The 18,050-nt window shown below is 49.1% G+C and overlaps 1 protein-coding gene across 1 annotated transcript; it reads right to left on the bottom strand.

Annotated features, from left to right (window-relative positions):
* Positions 1–5,839: 5,839 nt before the first annotated feature.
* LOC117039750 lies at positions 5,840–13,293 on the bottom strand. The gene is made up of 6 exons (XM_033136933.1): positions 13,070–13,293; positions 11,560–11,714; positions 10,510–10,628; positions 7,441–7,541; positions 7,092–7,224; positions 5,840–6,295 (listed from the first exon to the last, which is right to left on the bottom strand). Exons 1-6 carry the CDS (start codon positions 13,156–13,158, stop codon positions 5,921–5,923), a joined length of 972 nt encoding a protein of 323 aa, XP_032992824.1. The 5' UTR covers positions 13,159–13,293; the 3' UTR covers positions 5,840–5,920.
* Between the last annotated feature and the right edge of the window lie 4,757 nt (positions 13,294–18,050).

Genomic DNA, 18,050 nt, shown 5'->3' with positions numbered 1-18,050 from the left:
TTCCCCGAGTGTTTATATTTCCTCTGACGGACGCTTCCTCTCTCCAGACTCCATCCTGCCTCTCCGGAAAAAGCTGCTGGTTCCTGGTTATCAAAGGGGGGCACCCCGTGTCACCGGGACATCAGAGTTTTTTTCTAGGGGGGTGGTGGCCTCTCGCAGCTCCTTCCCCCTTGTTTGTTTTTTGGGAACAAGGCCAAGGCGCCGCCGACTTCGCCAGCCTGGTCTCCAGGGTGCCCCAAAAGACGTCAGCCAGTCCAAAAAAAAATGAAACCTTCAACTGGTTGCGAATGTTAAGTTGGTACCAGCAAGAACGAGTCTTTCTGTAAAAATAAATAAATAGGTTTTTTAAATCAAGTCTTAATGGTAAAGGTACCCCTGACTGTTGAGACTCCTGCTTCTTGGGAGAAAAGCAATGACAAACCTAGACAGCATCTTAAAAACCAAAGACATCACCTTGCCGACAAAGGTCCTTATAGTTAAAGTCATGGTTTTCCCGGTAGTAATGTACAGAAGTGAGAGCTGGACCATCAAGAAGGCTGATCGCCGAAGAATTGATGCTTTTGAATTATGGTGCTGGAGGAGACTCTTGAGAGTCCCATGGACTGCAAGGAGATCAAACCTATCCATTCTCAAGGAAATCAGCCCTTATAATACAACCATTTTCTTTTGTCTGCAAAACGCCCTGCGTCTTTTTTGTGTGAAGGGAAGTCTATAAATCATCTAAACAATTAACCAGATCTAACCCCATCATCTGGCTTTGCCCGGTTCATCTGTTCAGGTCCTTTTGTCTTTCTGAAATTGTTCTTGGCTCCTTTCCTAAGTGTTTCTCCCGAAACACGTCAAACACTTGCACACCAAAACAAGCCCATTATTGCAATCGCCAGTCTGGCTCTGCTCCAACTGCTTCAGTCCCTAGAATCGCAGATTTGGAAGGGACACCAGGGGTCATGGAGCCCAACCCACACGGCAACTCCATCCCTAGCCTAGCTTCAGACAAGGCGCGACACAATTTATTGATTTATTCCGAGGGTTTTCATCCCCACTCTTGGGATGAGGATCCCAGCGCAGCTTACGCGCAGTCGGTTAAAATCAAAGGAGCAGAACGAAAGGAAAAGGGGATGAGGAGGGCAGAGGAAAAAAGCAGACGCCGGTTGTATAAGCAAAGAAGCAGAGTGGAGAATTTCTCTTTATAGCGTGAAATTCAAGGAGACAGAGAGGGTCCTGCATTTGGCTGGAGAGCCCAAATTGCCACAGGATCTGTCTCTGGGTTTTCCTCTGAGCCTGGAAGGGCGGTGGCCGGCTGACGCTATTTCTAGCTCTGAAAAGGAAGCCCCAGGAGCCGAGAGCGAAGTCCGGTAGTTCGGCAGTAGCTCAGAGGTGACCAGACGTCTAGTGCTTTGGGGGGGGGAAGGGAGGGGGGCAGCATTCAAAGCTACTGAGGAGAGACACATTCCCTGTGGGGCCTATATCCCCGAAGGAAAAAGGGAAAGATAACGCGGGTGGCGCTGTGGGTTAAACTGCAGAGCCTAGGGCTTGCCAATCGGAAGGTCGGTGGTTCGAATCCCCGCAATGATGGGGTGAGCTCCCGTTGCTCGGTCCCTGCTCCTGCCCACCTAGCAGTTCGAAAGCACGTCAAAAGTGCAAGTAAATAAATAGGTCCCGCTCCGGCGGGAAGGGAAACGGCCATCAGCCTTCTTTATGGTCCAGCTCTCACTTCCATACATCACTACTGGGAAAACCATAGCTTTAACTATACGGACCTTTGTCGGCAAGGTGATGTCTTTGCTTTTTAAGATGCTGTCTAGGTTTGTCATCGCTTTCCTCCCAAGAAGCAGGCGTCTTTTAATTTCGTGACTGCTGTCACCATCTGCAGTGATCATGGAGCCCAAGAAAGTGAAATCTCTCACTGCCTCCATTTCTTCCCCTTCTAGTTTCCCCAAGGTGGTTAGATGGCACCTTGCACACCTCCTTCTGACAACTCCTGCAGCCAAGACGCTGCCAAATGTCATAGAGTCATAGAATCCTAGAGTTGGAAGAGACCCCCAAGGGCCATCCAGTCCAACCCCCTCCCAAGCAGGAAACACCATCAAAGCATTCCTGACAGACGGCTGTCAAGCCTCCGCTTAAAGACCTCCAAAGAAGGAGACTCCACCACACTCCTTGGCAGCAAACTCAACTGCCGAACAGCTCTCACTGTCAGGAAGTTCTTCCTAATGTTTAGGGGGAATCTTCTTTCTTGTAGTTTGAACCCATTGCCCCGTGTCCGCTTCTCTGGAGCTGCAGAAAACAACCTTTCTCCCTCCTCTAGATGACATCCTTTTCTATATTTGAACATGGCTATCATATCACCCCTTAACCTTCTCTTCTCCAGGCTAAACATACCCAGCTCCCTAAGCCGTTCCTCATAAGGCATCGTTTCCAGGCCTTTGACCATTTTGGTTGCCCTCCTCTGGACACGTTCCAGCTTGTCCGTATCCTCCTTGAACTGTGGTGCCCAGAACTGGACACAGTATTTCCTTTCCTTTGGACCCCATCAGCGAGGACTAGAGAGGGGTCCCATCATCTGGGCAGCCCAGGACACACCCCCTGACACATGGCCCAGGCTTGCACCCCGGGAAGGTCACTTTGGTGCCGCTCACACAGTTTTTCGGCTCTCGCCCTCTCTGGAGGCACGCTCCATTTTCTCTCGAGACACATGGGCGCCGACAATACGTGCAAGCTTGGGGAAATGTGTTTGGTGCCATTGCGTATGAAAATGCTCACGTAAGGAGAAATGCACAGTCGAGGTTTGCAGAGCAGAAATGGATAAAGTCGAATTTCCTTCATCCCTAAAGATGAAGTGATCGTGTGCTGCTCTCCGGTGGCCAACGCATGCACTGCACTCACAAGGCAAAGGACCCCTGTGAAGTCCAGTCAGAGGCGACTAGGGGGTTGCGGAGCTCATTCTGCTTTCAGGCCAAGAGAACTGGCGTTTGTCGGCAGGCAGCTTTCTGGGTTGCGTGGCCAGCAGGACTCAACTGCTTCTGGTGCAACGGGGCACCGTGACGGAAACCAGAGAGCATGGAAACACTGTTTACCTTCCCACCATAAAGGTAAAGGGACCCCTAACAGTTAGGTCCAGTGGCGGACGACTCTGGGGTTGCGGCGCTCATCTCGCTTTACTGGCCGAGGGAGCCGGCGTCCAGCTTCCGGGTCATGTGGCCGGCATGACTAAGCCGCTTCTGGCGAACCAGAGCAGCGCATGGAAACGCCGTTTCCCTTCCCGCCGGAGCGGTACCTATTTATCTACTTGCACTTTGACGTGCTTTCGAACTGTTAGGTGGGCAGGAGCAGGGACCGAGCAACGGGAGCTCACCCCGTCATTGCGGGGATTCGAGCCGCCGACCTTCCGATCAGCAAGCCCAAGAGGCTCTGTGGTTTAACCCACAGCGCCACCCGCACCCTGGGTACTGCGTTGCCAGGTGTCCTCTTTTTCTACTACCAACCTTACTGTCTGCTTTTGGAACATGGACCACTTACAAACACCATTTCCAACTCCTCCAAAGATTCCATCAATGGTGTCTCTGAAAAAATTTACACATCACTTGGGAAGACAGGCGAACTAAGGCCAGTATACTGGAAGAAGCAAAGATCACTAGTGTCGAAGCGATGATTCTTCAACATCAACTTCATTGGACTGGTCACGTTGTGCGGATGCCTGATTATCTTCTTCCAAAGCAGCTACTCTATTCCAAACTTAAGAATGGAAAGCGTAATGCCGGTGGTCAACAAAAGAGGTTTAAATACTCTCTCAAGGCAAATCTTTAAAAATGTAGTATAAACACCGAGAACTGGGAAACACTGGCCTGTGAGCGCTCCAGTTGGAGAACAGCCTTTACCAAAGGCGTCCTGGGCTTTGAAGAGACTCGAACTCAGGACGCAAGGGAGAAACATGCTAAGAGGAAGGTGCGCTTGGCAAACCCTCACCGGGATCAACTCCCGCCCAGGAAACCAATGTCCCCACTGTGGAAAGATGTGTGGATCCAGAATTGGCCTCCACGGTCACTTACGGACTCACTGTTAATACCGTGTTTATGGATGACAATCTTACTCAGCTACGAGGGATCGCCAAAGAAGAAGGACAATAATAACAGCAATAATAATAATAATAATAATAATAATAATAATAATAAGAAGAAGAAGAAGAAGAAGAAGAAGAAGAAGAAGGAGAAGCGTCTTCTTTTCCATTATTAAAATTTCTGTCCAGGTGGATTTTTTTAAATTTGACAAAACGTCCAGGTTTTTTTTTCGTTCAGTGTTTTTGTTTACAGTAACCCAAGAAAAACACCCTAGTGGATTTGACTCGGATCTAAGCAGGCCTGCAGCAGGGAATCGCGATCCACCAGGAATCTTTTTTTTTTTTAATGTTTCACTCCTTGCTTCCGCAAGGGAGAACGATCCATGGATAGGAAAAACCACAACAAGGCAGGCATACTTGGCTGGGTCAGAGAACAGCGCTTTATTTGGACATTAAATTGTGATCCGACAGATCTGTATCATCCCATAATATTCCTGCATTGCTAGATGATGGCCCCTTCCAACTCTACAATTCGATGATTCCAATCTGGTTTAATAATCTATCTCTCCCCCACTGCCACCCGCAAAGAAAAAATAAACCCCACACAATTCCCCCAAGCTGCATCTGAATTTGGTATTGATCCGTGACTCTGAATGGGTTGCGGAAGAGGAGGAAGGGGTCCGCAAAACCTCCCATCCGTTTTCGTCATGTCGAAGGTTGTTCTAGAGGAGAAATATCAGCCCTTCCTGAGACAACAACAGAAGGAATGAAAGCGAGTTAAAATAAAAATACAGAAGAAGCAATTCAATTTTATATTTCCAGTTACAGGTGGGTAGCCGTGTTGGTCTGCCATAGTCGAAACAAAATAGAAAATTCTTTCCAGTAGCACCTTAGAGACCAACTGAGTTTGTTCTTGGTATGAGCTTTCGTGTGCATGCACACTTCTTCAGATACACTGAAACGGAAGTCACCAGATCCTGAAATATAGTGAGGGAGTGGGGAGGGGTATTACTCAGAAGGGTAATACCCCTCCCCACTTCAGCTCTCTATATTGGACAAACAGGCCAAACCCTACGCCAAAGGATAAATGGACATAAATCTGAAATCAGGAATCACAAGACAGAGAAACCAGTAGGAGAACACTTCAATCTCCCAGGACATTCTATAAAAAATCTCAAAGTAGTTGTCTTAATACAAAGAAATTTCAGAAATAGACTGGAAAGAGAAGTGGCTGAATTGCAACTAATCACCAAACTTAAAACCATGGAGAAACCTGGTCTGAACAAAGACATTGGATTCTTATCTCATTATACATAACAAAGCTATCTTTAGCCATCTCACCCCTTGCCTTTCCCTGCAAGACTAATTGCAGCCCTTAAGAGTCGTCAACAGGTTTTCCACACCTATCAGCTGATCACCCATTCCCACCACCCTTCTGAGTAATACCCCTCTCCACTCCCTCACTATATTTAAGGGTCTGGTGACTTCTGTTTCAGTGTATTTGAAGAAGTGTGCATGCACACGAAAGCTCACACCAAGAACAAACTCAGTTGGTCTCTAAGGTGCTACTGGAAAGAATTTTCTATTTTGTTTCAATTTTATATTAACCAGCAGCCAAGTCACTTCTTGGCAACATGGAATATGTAGTTTCCCTTTAAAAAAATAAACATTTATCTATTGAATTGTTAAATTTTACACAATTTTCCCATACACATTCCATTGAACTCCCCTCGGGACTTCCCACCCACCTGTCCACGATGTCAAATTTATTCCACCCTCATTGCAAATCAGGTTGATTATCAAAATGTACAGGCTCTGAGCTGTTTTGCAAGGAGCAAAGTGACTTTTTGACTTGAATTTGAGCTATTTCCACGGCTTTAGTTTCTCGGTTTGCTCCTTGCAAACAGCTCGGACCCTGCAAATTTCGATAAATGAACCTGATTCGCAATGGGGGGGCAGAATAATGTCGACTGCTGCAGCGGTGTGCCGGGTTAAGTCAAGCCGGAGTGGCGGATGCCGGATCTTTCTCTCGTGGCAGGGTGGTCGCCACCCTTTTTGCGTAAGGGATCGCCCCAGGGGAACCCCTCTCGGCTCTGGAAACTTACGAGCGGCTAAAGAATGAAAAAGCTCGCCAGCCCCCACAATAAGTACCAGAACGGGGGGCACCTGCGGCCGGCGGAGGACGGGCGGCCCTGAAGGCGACGGTGGAGGGAGGCGATTTCGGACAGGTAGCCGTGCCTGGGGGGAGAAAGGCGGAAAAGAGACGTCAGGAAGGGAGAGAGGAATGATGAGACTTCTCCCCGGTCATTCTGGGTGATAGAGCCTGGGGCTGGGAGGCTGAAGTTAGCGGGGTATTGCCCCCCCTTGCCCTCCATGCCAAGGAAACTTTGGGACTCCTGGGATAGAGCTCAGTCGGTCTGACATCTCAGGGTCGTGGGTTCGAGTCTCACACTGGGCAAAAGATTCCTGCATTGCAGGGGGGTTGGACTAGAGGACCCTTGGGGGTCCCTTGCCCCTCTGAAATTTTAGGATTCTATGAAATGCTCTTATAGCAGCCCAAAAGCGGCCTAAGGTGGGACCTAGTCTTCGGGTGGCGCTGTGGGTTAAACCACAGAGCCTAGGGCTTGCCGATCGGAAGGTCGGCGGTTCGAATCCCCGCAATGACGGGGTGAGCTCCCGGTGCTCGGTCCCAGCTCCTGCCCACCTAGCAGTTTGAAAGCACGTCAAAAGTGCAAGTAGATAAATAGGTGGGAAGGTAAACGGCGTTTCCGTGCGCTGCTCTGGTTCGCCAGAAGCGGCTTAGTCATGCTGGCTACATGACCCAGAAGCTGGACGCCGGATCCCTCGGCCAGTAAAGCGAGATGAGCGTCGCAACCCCAGAGTCGGACATGACTGGACCTAACGGTCAGGGGTCCCTTTATCTTTTAGTCTTCGGAGCTGTTGATCCGAAACATTATTAAGAAGCCCAAATTCCCCGTCAACCTGTTAGATTCTACGATTTGCCGAAAGCGCCACGGTCGGAGACTCGACTCACACGCTTTCCTGCAGCGCCACCTGCCGCGCCTCGCAGCGCTCCCTCTCCGCCTCGGCCGCGGCTCTTTCTCCCACCGCTGCCTCCAGCCGCTCTTCCAAGCCGGACGCCTGCTGCTGCCACCGGGACATCTCCGCTGCGAGCGGGAAAGAGCCAAGAGACAGACGGTTTGAGAATGGCACGATGCAGGAAAAAAAACTTTCCATGCTTCCTCCAAATCCACCCCTTCTCCACCAAGGTCAGGGGAAAATAATAATAATAATAATAATAATAATAATAATAATAATAATAATAAAAAACAATATTAGCTTCTCCGGGGAGAGAGTTACAGGCTGGATCTACACAGCTATACATACCCAGAAGGGCGCTGTTTCGACCGTCCATCTCCACCCCTTCCACCTGGAGGGTGAACATTTCGCCGCGGACCGCTGTCAGGTTGGCATCCAAAAGGGTCTGCAAGAGAGACCGGGGGGTGGGGGGGCAGCATCTCTTAAGATGTGGGTCCTTTGGCTTGTAGCCCCGCCCCTTCTTTTGACCACGCCCACACAGCAACCCACACACCTGTGGCCACGCCCCACCTTTGAAGAAACAAGCAAGGGGGTCTGCTGTCGAAATCGTGCGACCCCACCCCCGGTGCAAATCAGGTCGAATCTCAAAATTGGCAGAGGAGCAAACCAAAGCCACATTTTCAGCTGAAATTGAGCTATTTCAATGGCATTTGTTCGATTTGCTCCTTACAAACAGAGGGGAAAGTCTGCAAATTTTGATAATTTAGACCCGATCTGCAATGGGGGTTGAACGATTTCAATTGCCGCTGTCGACGAGCCTTCTGCAACCGGCAGACTACCGGAAGCTTCTAGACTACAAATCCCATCATCCATGACTTCGGGTGGAGGTTGCAGTCCAGGAATATCCGAAAGGTTTCAGAAGGTCTCCAACCGTTGCGGTTGGCAGAATAATGCGAGGGAAACTGAATTCATCCGGCACGGTTGCACTTCATTTCTCTGGATTGGTTTGTACCCAGATACAAATTTCCAGTTGAGACAGCTGCAGGCCTTTGAAGAATTCTGGGAGTTATAGTTTGCTAAAGGCGCTGAGAGTTGTGAGGAAACCTCCCCGTCCCAGAGATGCGATTCCCAGAGCTCCCTAGGAAGAGGCGTTCGGTTGTTGAAGCACCCTGAGAATTGTAGCTCTTGGTGCAGGATATCAGCTCTCGGCACCTGTAACAAACTACAGCTCCCAGAATTCTTTGACGGGGAAGGAACGGCTCCTTGAATGGGGCTTTAAGCGTAGGCCACAAAACGTGGTCTCTGTAGGGAAAAGAATGATCTGAGCGGTTCAGTCAGTGGAACACGAGGCTCTTAAGTTCAGGGTCACGGGTTCGAGTCCCACGCTGGGCAAAATATCCCTGCATTGCAGGGGGTTGGACTGGATGACCCTTGGGGTCCCTTCCAACTCAGCAATGAACTCCTGACTATGATACGACTGGCGGTTTGGCGATGCCCAAGAGAGCATTTGAAAGCCAGCGCAAAACTAAAAACGGACACAGTCTGGAAGCTTCTGCAAAACCTCAAGAAATGGGGACAATCGCAAGCAGAGGAAAAGGGACTCCGCATCAGCTGGGCCCCCACAAAAACCTCCCCAAGCCCCCTTTTCCTGCCCTGCCACCTCCACCAGCTGAAAAGGAAATTGCTCGAAGGAGAACAATGGAGGGGAGGAATCGGTTTCCTAGCGTTTGGCTTTTCTCAGGAAAACGCTGCCATTGTGTCTGTTTATATTTCTCCAGAAGGCTCTCAAGGTCCCTGAATCTTGGCCTCCTTCCAGCCGGGCAAGCGGCTGTGTGGTAGGATGTGTAGGGTTTTTTTGGGAAACGGGGAAGGTGGCGCTGAGTGGCCTTGCAGAGAGAGTACCTGGAGGCGTATAAAAATTATACGTCTGCCCGGAAAAAGGGGCCTTGGATGGGTGTGGCGAAGAGTCGGAATAAGCTGTCTCTGCACCAGAGTGTCTCAAAATACAGTTTCCAACAAAAAGGGTTTGGGGTTCTTTAGGCCAGGAGTAAGGAGGTGGAGCCCAGATCCGCGCAGAGCCAGCACATAATGTCCAACATTTCTCCCCTGAAAATAGGGACGTCCTATTTCATCCCCTCAAACGTTTCTCCCCTGAAAATAGGGACGTCCTATTCCAGTCCCTCCAACGTTTCTCCCCTGAAAATAGGGACGTCCCACCGGTGCCCAATCATTTTTTTTAACAAAACAATTTTTTTATTATTATTTAAATCAGATTTTTAAAAAAATTCTTTTGGATGAGAAACCTTTCTAAACATAGTTTTCTATTTGAGTTACAGTCCAAAGGTTACTCATCAGGAAATAAGGATTTGTTTTTAAAGAAAATTCAATGTTTAACCACATCACTTAACAACCATGGATACATGCAGAAATGTCTGAGCCAGCGGCCGTTTCTAGAGCAGTAAATCGAACCCAGGACCCGCACAGTCTTTTGCAAAAAAAGCGAGGCAGGCGGGCAGGATCAGGTGTGACTCAGAAGTTATTTTTCTCATCTCTGGTGCCCGGCACTTCCTTCAATCTACCTCTTGGTACTTTGTTTATAAAAAGGCCAAGGTTACTAGTCCTCAATATTAATCTCGAGTTCGAAAGATGAATTCCGGACCCAGGTAGGGGAAAAAGGCTTCAGAATTCAGAACGCAGACTCGTTCAGATCCTGATTCCTGCATAGGGCTGAAAACGACAAAGTTCGGGCTCCACAAAGCTTTCAGACTTTAAAAATTTAGCAAAGCACCTGAGGTTTAGCAAAGCTCTCTTTCCATCTGGCAGCAGCTCAGGTCTGGCAAAGTTCCTTTCCGCTGCAGCTGAGGTCTTGCAAAACGATTTGATTTAAGCTTGCACCAATTTGACCGCATTAATCAAAACCGAATTTGGGCGACTGGTGCAGTTGGGGGGGGGGGCGAGAGAGATGCAATTTCCACGTACGAAATGCAAATGTCAAATGTTGCCAGAATGTTGATTTCTTTTTAATATATAAAGGTAAAGGGACCCCCTGACCGTTTGGTCCGGTCGCGGACGACTCTGGGGTTGGGGCGCCCATCTCACTTTACTGACCGAGGGAGCCGGTGTCCAGCTTCCGGGTCATGTGGCCGGCAGGGCTAAGCCGCTTCTGGTGAACCAGAGCAGCGCACGGAAACGCCGTTCACCTTCCCGCCGGAGCGGTACCTATTTATCTACTTGCACTTTGACGTGCTTTCGAACTGCTAGGTGGGCAGGAGCAGGGACCGAGCGACGGGAGCTCACCCCGTCATTGCGGGGATTCGAACCGCCAACCTTCTGATCTTACAAAAAACGGAAGGAATGAGCTTTCAAGGAGGAAGAGAGCTGGAATTTCCACGGGAAAAGACCACAACGCGTACCTTGACGTACGTCTCATTGCTGCAGGCTTCGGTGAAGATGCTCGGAGTTGCCGGGTGCGTGATTTCCCCGTCTTCCCCTGTGCGTTCGTCTTGTTCCAGGAGAGTCATCAGATAACGTGCTGGGGGGTGGGGGTGGGGGGAGAACGCAGAATCCGTGATGCAACCTGCAGGTTAGCAATGGGTCCAAACTGCTGCACAGAGCCGAAATCTCCATTTATTGCCCCGCCCACTTTGGCCGCTGGCCCCGCCCACAAGTGCCACACACACACACACACACACCCCGCGCGCGAACGGAATCCAGCCCTCGATCCGGGAAAATGCTCCGCCTATCGCGATGCAAGGCAGAATTTTTAATTTCCGTTGTAAATTTATTTAATTTGTATATCTTTTAACCTGTTCGGTCGCTAGCGATCGTTAAATCAGAACGCACGCGTTTTCTCTGTCCTTGTTTGTTACGTCTATGGGGCTCATAGCCGGAAAAAAATAAACTGGAAACTGGAAACTCAAGTCGGCAGAATTCACAGAATTGCAGGTGCAGGAATCTTTCGCCCAAGGTGGGCCTCGAACCCGCAACCCTGAGATTACGGGTCTCAGGCTCAAGCGGTTGCAGCGGTCTGGGGCTTCTTAGCTTAGAATAACTGCAAGGAGAGGAGAGGAGAAGGGGGACCCCCGGGGGTCCTCTAGCCCAACCCCGCTCAATGCAGGAATCTTTCGCCCAAGGTGGGCCTCGAACCCGCAACCCTGAGATTACGGGTCTCAGGTTCAAGCGGTCTGGGGCTTTTTAGCTTAGAAGAGCTGCGAAGAGAGGAGAAGGGGGGACCGCCCCCCGCGGGGGTCCTCTAGCCCAACCCCGCGCAATGCAGGAATCTTTCGCCCAACGTGGGGCTCGAACTCGCGACCCGGTGTTTAAGAGCCTCAGTGTTCTACGGACTGAGCTCTCCCCGGCTCAGAGCAGCTTGGTCTCAGGGCCGTGGGTTCGAGCCCCCGCGGGTTGGACTAGATGACCCCCGGATCCCTCCGGGCAGAGACGCCCCCGACCCAAAACTCAACTGTTCTCGAGGCGCTGCAGGCTCTTCCGCCCTTTGGCCCGGGGGATGAGATCCGAGTTGCGTATGGCTTGGTTGATGTAGTACTGCTTTCTCTTCGCCGGGGAAAACCTCTTGGCGGGGGGGCTGGCCAGCGGCGGCAGGCAATCCTCGATCCTCCTGCAAAAAGGGGAGTTTGCAAAAACCGGCAGGCTCTCTGCAGCCACCACCCACCCCAAAATAAGAGAGCCCCCAAACTCAAGAGGTCTGCGTCGGTCCATTTTTATCAACCCAAAGGCAGAGAGCAGAAATATCCAGTTTATTACAAACAAGCATCGTATTTAATAAATAATAATAATATTTTTTATTTGTACCCCGCCCATCCGGCTGGGTCTCCCCAGCCACTCTGGGCGGCTTCCATCAAATATTAAAATGCATTTAAAATATCACAGATTAAAAACTTCCCTAAACATTCTAAGGAATGAGCTCCGTTCCACCTTGCCAAGCCCACCGACATCGGGTGATTCAGCCTTTTCTTAGGAACGCAAGCAAACTCGCAAGCAAGAAGCGCAACCGGTTCGACTACCAGCCTGAAGCAGGGACCTCGTCAAAGGAAAGGAAATCCGTACCCAGCCCCATGGATGCCCCGAGCCGAGATTCGGGGCCCCTTCCAACTCTGCGATTCTACGCATGGAGATCGGGTTTGCAGAATTTACAGATGCCGCAAAGCGAGGAGCCGAGAGAAAAGGGACACGCTCCCCCAAAACTGGCATTTGCAGGTATTTTAAAGGCTCTGACAGCTGGCGTCATTCAAGGAAGTTTATTCAGAGATGACTAAGTGAGGCAGGTCATGTTTTCCTCCTTCGCTCCCAGATACATCTTTGTGTGTGTGTGTGTGTGTGTGTGTTTTGTGTGTTTGTGTTATGTAACAACCCCGATCAGCTCCGGTGAAACCATGGCAAAGGGCTGCCTACAATGTACCATCTTGCTGGCGGAACTCCCCGCCACAAGAGACGGCCACTGCCGCCGGTTTCAGCCCTTCTTAGGACGGGCAATGAGGAAGAGATCCTTCGGCCAAGCAGAACCTCCAGCTGCAAGGCACCTTCGAAACCTCAGCTAAGCCAAACTGGCCGTGTGTGTGTGTGTGTGTGTGCATGTTGCATCCGGCACACCAAGCTCACGGCCTCCCCAGGGGTGCCCTTCTCCAAATCAGGAACCCCCAAACAGGGTCTGGCCCAGCAAGGCTCTCCACACCCCCTGTTTCTTGAGTTGTGCCACCGCAATGGAACCTCCAGATGCAGGAGAAGTCTACCTTAGGGGGGAATCAGCTTGCTTGTTCCCGGAGGAAAACAGCTGTTGCCTTCCCCTTTGTTTGGGAACATCTGTTTGGAGAGGTTGCCTGACCCACCAAAGCTATGCTTTTCTTTTTATTCTTGTAAATAAATCAATTGGATCTCCTTTTTCCCCCCCAAATAAGAGCAAACACGAATATTCAGCTGCAAGGCTGCCGCTTGCCTGCCTGCCCCCTTACTCACCCATAGGGCTGTTTTAGGGGGGCTCCCGGTTGCTCCTCGTGGCCTCCTCCTCTTGCACCTCCAGGGTCTCCCCCGTTCAGCACCACCATAGCTCGCCCGGATTGCAACCTCAACCCACCAGGATCCTGATACCCGGGACCCGGCTAGCACCCCAGGTTTTGGGAAAGCGACCCGGCCCAGCCGCCTCCTCCCCGGCTGCACGGCCCCAAGAAGCCGCGTCAGCTCCGGGGGAAGGAGGGGAGGGAAGCAAAGGGCTGGAGGAGGAGGAGGAGGAGGAGGCGCTACCGGCCGGGATGGAGTTCAGCCTCCCTGCGAAAGAGGCAAAGCTGATGCAATGGGCGCCGCGTTTGCAATATGATGCGCGAGCGGGAGAAAGCGCCTTTGCGCGCTCGCGTTGCAGTTTGCTCCGTGCTTTGCAGGGCATGGCGCTGCACGGGCTGTGTTTGCGTGGCATTGCATTGCAGTGCGCGAGAGTTTTGCATTTGCATTGCACGGTGTGTGTGTGTGTGTGTGTGTGTGTGTTTGCATTGCACGGAGCGTGTGTGGCATTGCATTGCAGTGCGTGAGAGTTTTGCATTTGCATTGCACGGAGCGTGTGTGTGCATTGCACGGAGCGTGTGTGGCATTGCACGGAGCGTGTGTGGCATTGCATTGCAGTGCGTGAGAGTTTTGCATTTGCATTGCACGGAGCGTGTGTGGCATTGCATTGCAGTGCGTGAGAGATTTGCATTGCACGGTGTGTGTGTGTTTACATTGCATGGAGCGTGTGTGTGCATTGCACAGAGCGTATGTTTGCATTGCACGGAGCGTGGTTCCATTGCATTGCAAAGGGCTTTTTTTGCATTCCACTGCTACGGTATGTGTGTGCGCGCTTGTGCACTGGACATGACTGCAATAGATCGGCAGTTGTTTTGGCAGCTGCGAGGACCTCCACATGTTCCTGGCCTCCTAGCTCCCAATCCCCAGCCCCTCAGCCAGCATGCCCAATGGTCAGGGCTGATGGGAGTCCAGCAACCTCTGCAAGACCCCATCCCTGCACCAGAGGCTTTCCCCGGTTGCGCCGCCTAGAAAGGAAACTCCTTGTTGCGCCTCTGCATGAGTGCCTGCTCCGTCTTGCATTAGGATTGACTGCCCCAACCAGACATTGCTGGACTCCCGGGATTCCTCTCGGCTCCAGCCAATGGGCGTTCCCATAGGAGAGGGGCGCCGCAGGACGACAGCAGCCTTCGTTTGCATACTGCCCTCCCCACAATTCAATGCGGTTGAACGCCATTAGGAACCTACTGTACTTCACATCTGCATTTGAAATTTAAAAAAAGCCCCAAATTCTCGTTCGGAAGCGTAGAGGAAGATGGAAGGGGAAAATAAGCAAAGATTTGATTAATCAAAAAACAGCAAACTATCTTTGTTCACCATAATGTGAAAGTCCTCTATACCGAAGCCTTTAAATACCAGATGGAGGATACATACATTTGTGCTTGGTAGCACATATACTAAAATTGGATCGATACCGTTAGGGTTTGACGGTGGACCGTGGTCTAGTGGGTCCCTGCTGCCCCGCTCCCGATTGATCCTCGAAAGCGATCCCACTCGGTAACAAGAGGAGCAAGGGTGTCGGTAAAAGAGCAAAGCCTCCACAACTATGAAAAATTGTGGACAAAGATAAAGAAAGATTTAGAGATTTGGACAAGGTTGAAACAAACTCTCATTGATGGGCAGAATAGCTGCCATTAAAATGAATGTGCTACCAAGGATGTTGTTTTTATTTCAAGCCATTCCAATTTGGGATAAACTGGATTGCTTTAAAATGTGGCAAAGGGACTTATCGAAATTCATATGGCAGGGAAAAAAGCCTAGAATCAAATTTAAGATTTTAACAGACTCTAAAGAGAGAGGAGGCTTTGCCCTGCCGGACTTAAAGATTTATTTTGAAGCAGCTGCCTTTTGCTGGTTAAAGGACTGGTTTAAATTAGAAAACGTTGATGTGTTGGACTTGGAAGGCTTTGATAATATGTTCGGATGGCATGCTTATCTTTGGTATGATAAGGCAAAAGTTCACAAGACTTTTAAGAACCATATAATTAGAAAAGCCCTGTATCAGGTTTGGATGAGATATAAAGATCTGTTAGAGAGAAAGACTCCTAGATGGATTTCACCTGTGGAGGCCAAAGCATATAAGAGACCTAATATGTCTGCAAGTTGGTTAAGATATGCAGATATATTGCAGCGAGAAGGTGAGTTGATAAAACTGAAAAGTTATGACCAAGTGAGAAGTGAAGTCACCGACTGGCTGCAATATTATCAGATTTACGAGATATTTAAAGCAGACAAGAAAATTGGTTTTCAAATGGAAAAGTCAAAACTGGAAACAGAATTGATTGAATCAAACTCTAAAAACCTTTCCAAGATGTATAACTTGTTGCTAGAGTGGCATACAAAAGATGAATTGGTTAAATCGACAATGATAGATTGGGCGAAAGATGTGGGTCATAACATAATGATGGATGACTGGGAGAGATTGTGGAAGAAAGGCATCAAATTTACAGCTTGTAATAGTTTAAGAGAAAATATTATGAAAATGCTTTATAGATGGTATCTGACACCAGTTAAGATAGCTAAGATGAATCCTACAATGACTAATGTGTGTTGGAAATGTAAATCTATGAAAGGTACCTTTTATCATATGTGGTGGTCATGTCCAGGGGTAAATGCTTTCTGGGATAAGATTTATAATGAACTTAAGAAGGTAATGAAAATTACCTTTAGTAAGAAACCAGAGGCATTTCTTTTGAGCATGACCAACGAGGAGATACCCAGTCAGGATAGAGTATTTTTTATGTATGCCACAACAGCTGCTAGAATTTTATTGGCAAGGAACTGGAAAGGCGAAGAGATTCCGACAGTGGAAGAATGGCAGATGAAGCTAATGGACTTTATGGAACTTGCCGAACTGACCGCGAGAATCCGAGACCAGAGGGAGGAGAAGGTGTCACAAGATTGGAAGAAATTTAAGGATTATTTAGTTAAATGTGTAAAATTGAATATTTGAGCAGAATTAGCTAATAGAATTGGCTTTGCCTTGTTAATGTTAGATAAAATTGTTTAGAAGAAGTTTTGATGTGAATGATTTAATTGTTTAAGAACATCTTAAGATATTGAGTTTAAGTGATGATTTATAGATGATCAAGGTATCTAAAGAGTATTAAGAGATATTGTAAATGTTAATAGAAAAAGATATAAAGTTACCCAAAATATATATGATTTTGAATGCAGTGGAGGGAACGGGGGAAGTCCCTAAACAGAGAAGATAGAAACTAGAGAAGTACAAAGATAAGTGTATGTTAAGGTTTGTATATGTTCTTTTTCTTTTTTATGTTTATTGTCATTGTTATTATTGTTGATTTTGTTTATTGTTTATTATGTATTGTGTTTTTATTGTGTTTTTGCTATGTTTTTTCTTTGTCTTATTGGAAAATAATAAAAATCTTCTAAAAAAAAATAATAATAAAATATTTCCACCTCATGGTGAGAAAATGCTAACGTCTTTCTTTTCCGCGTTTGCTCTTCCTGTTCTGTTTTGAACCACCCACTAAAGTACCCCTTAGTCTCCTCGGCATTCTCAAATTAATCCATCAGATTTCTTTTAATTGCCCGCACCCCGATGCATGCTGGGAGAGCGCCTATGCAAATTTGACGCCTCCTATTGAACAGGCGAGGCGGGTTGAGAGAAGAGAGAGAGGTGGGAGGGGTCCTCACTTTGAACTATGAACTGCCTGAAAAGAAAGGGGAGATTTGAATCGCCCCACTAAAACGAAATCAAAAATTCTTTCCAGTAGCACCTTAGAGACCAACTGAGTTTGTTCTTGGTATGAGCTTTCGTGTGCATGCACACTTCTTCAGATACCTCGAAGGTGCTACTGGAAAGAATTTTTGATTTTGTTTTGACTATGGCAGACCAACACGGCTACCCACCTGCCACTAAAACGAGTCCGTTTTCACAGAACAGGGAAGGGATGCATGTAGGTGTCGTGCGATTTTTAAAAATACGGGGAGCAAAGGGCTGGAGGAGGAGGAGGAGGCGGCGCTACCGGCCGGGATGCAGTTCAGCTTCCCTGCAAAGAAAAAGCTGATGCAATGGGCGCCGAGTTTGCAATATGCCCGAGCGGGAGAAAGCGCCTTTGCGCGCTCGCTTTGCAGTTTGCTCCGTGCTTTGCAGGGCATGGCGCTGCACGGGCTGTGTTTGCGTGGCATTGCATTGCAGTGCGCGAGAGTTTTGCATTTGCATTGCACGGAGCGTGTGTGTGCATTGCACGGAGCGTGTGTGGCATTGCACGGAGCGTGTGTGTGCATTGCACGGAGCGTGTGTGGCATTGCACGGAGCGTGTGTGGCATTGCACGGAGCGTGTGTGGCATTGCATTGCAGTGAGTGAGAGTTTTGCATTTGCATTGCACGGTGTGTGTGTGTGCGCTTGTGCACTGAACATCACTGCAATAGATCGGCAGTTGTTGTGGCAGCTGCGAGGACCTCCAGATGTTGCTGGCCTCCTAGCTCCCAATCCCCAGCCCCTCAGCCAGCATGCCCAAACCTCTGCAAGACCCCATCCCTGCACCAGAGGCTTTCCCCGGTTGCGCCGCCTAGAAAGGAAACTCCTTGTTGCGCCTCTGCATGAGTGCCTGCTCCGTCTTGCATTAGGATTGACTGCCCCAACCAGACATTGCTGGACTCCCGGGATTCCTCTCGGCTCCAGCCAATGGGCGTTCCCATAGGAGAGGGGCGCCGCAGGACGACAGCAGCCTTCGTTTGCATACTGCCCTCCCCACAATTCAATGCGGTTGAATGCCATTAGGAACCTACTGTACTTCACATCTGCATTTGAAATTTAAAAAAAGCCCCAAATTCTCGTACCTTTTATCATATGTGGTGGTCATGTCCAGGGGTAAATGCTTTCTGGGATAAGATTTATAATGAACTTAAGAAGGT

The sequence above is a fragment of the Lacerta agilis genome, chromosome 18 (assembly GCF_009819535.1).
Source record: "Lacerta agilis isolate rLacAgi1 chromosome 18, rLacAgi1.pri, whole genome shotgun sequence".
Classification (NCBI taxonomy): Eukaryota; Metazoa; Chordata; class Lepidosauria; order Squamata; family Lacertidae; genus Lacerta; species Lacerta agilis.
This window is presented reverse-complemented; position numbering and strand designations above follow the sequence as displayed.

Coding starts and splice junctions, on each gene's coding strand:
- LOC117039750 (XM_033136933.1), bottom strand. CDS start 13,158: ATGGTGGTGCTGAACGGGGGAGACCCTGGAGGTGCAAGAGGAGGAGGC. Junction 11,715..13,069: donor CCCCTAAAACAGCCCTATGG/GTGAGTAAGGGG, acceptor CCCTTTTTGCAG/GAGGATCGAGGATTGCCTGC. Junction 7,225..7,440: donor AACAGCGCCCTTCTGGGTAT/GTATAGCTGTGT, acceptor TCCCGCTCGCAG/CGGAGATGTCCCGGTGGCAG.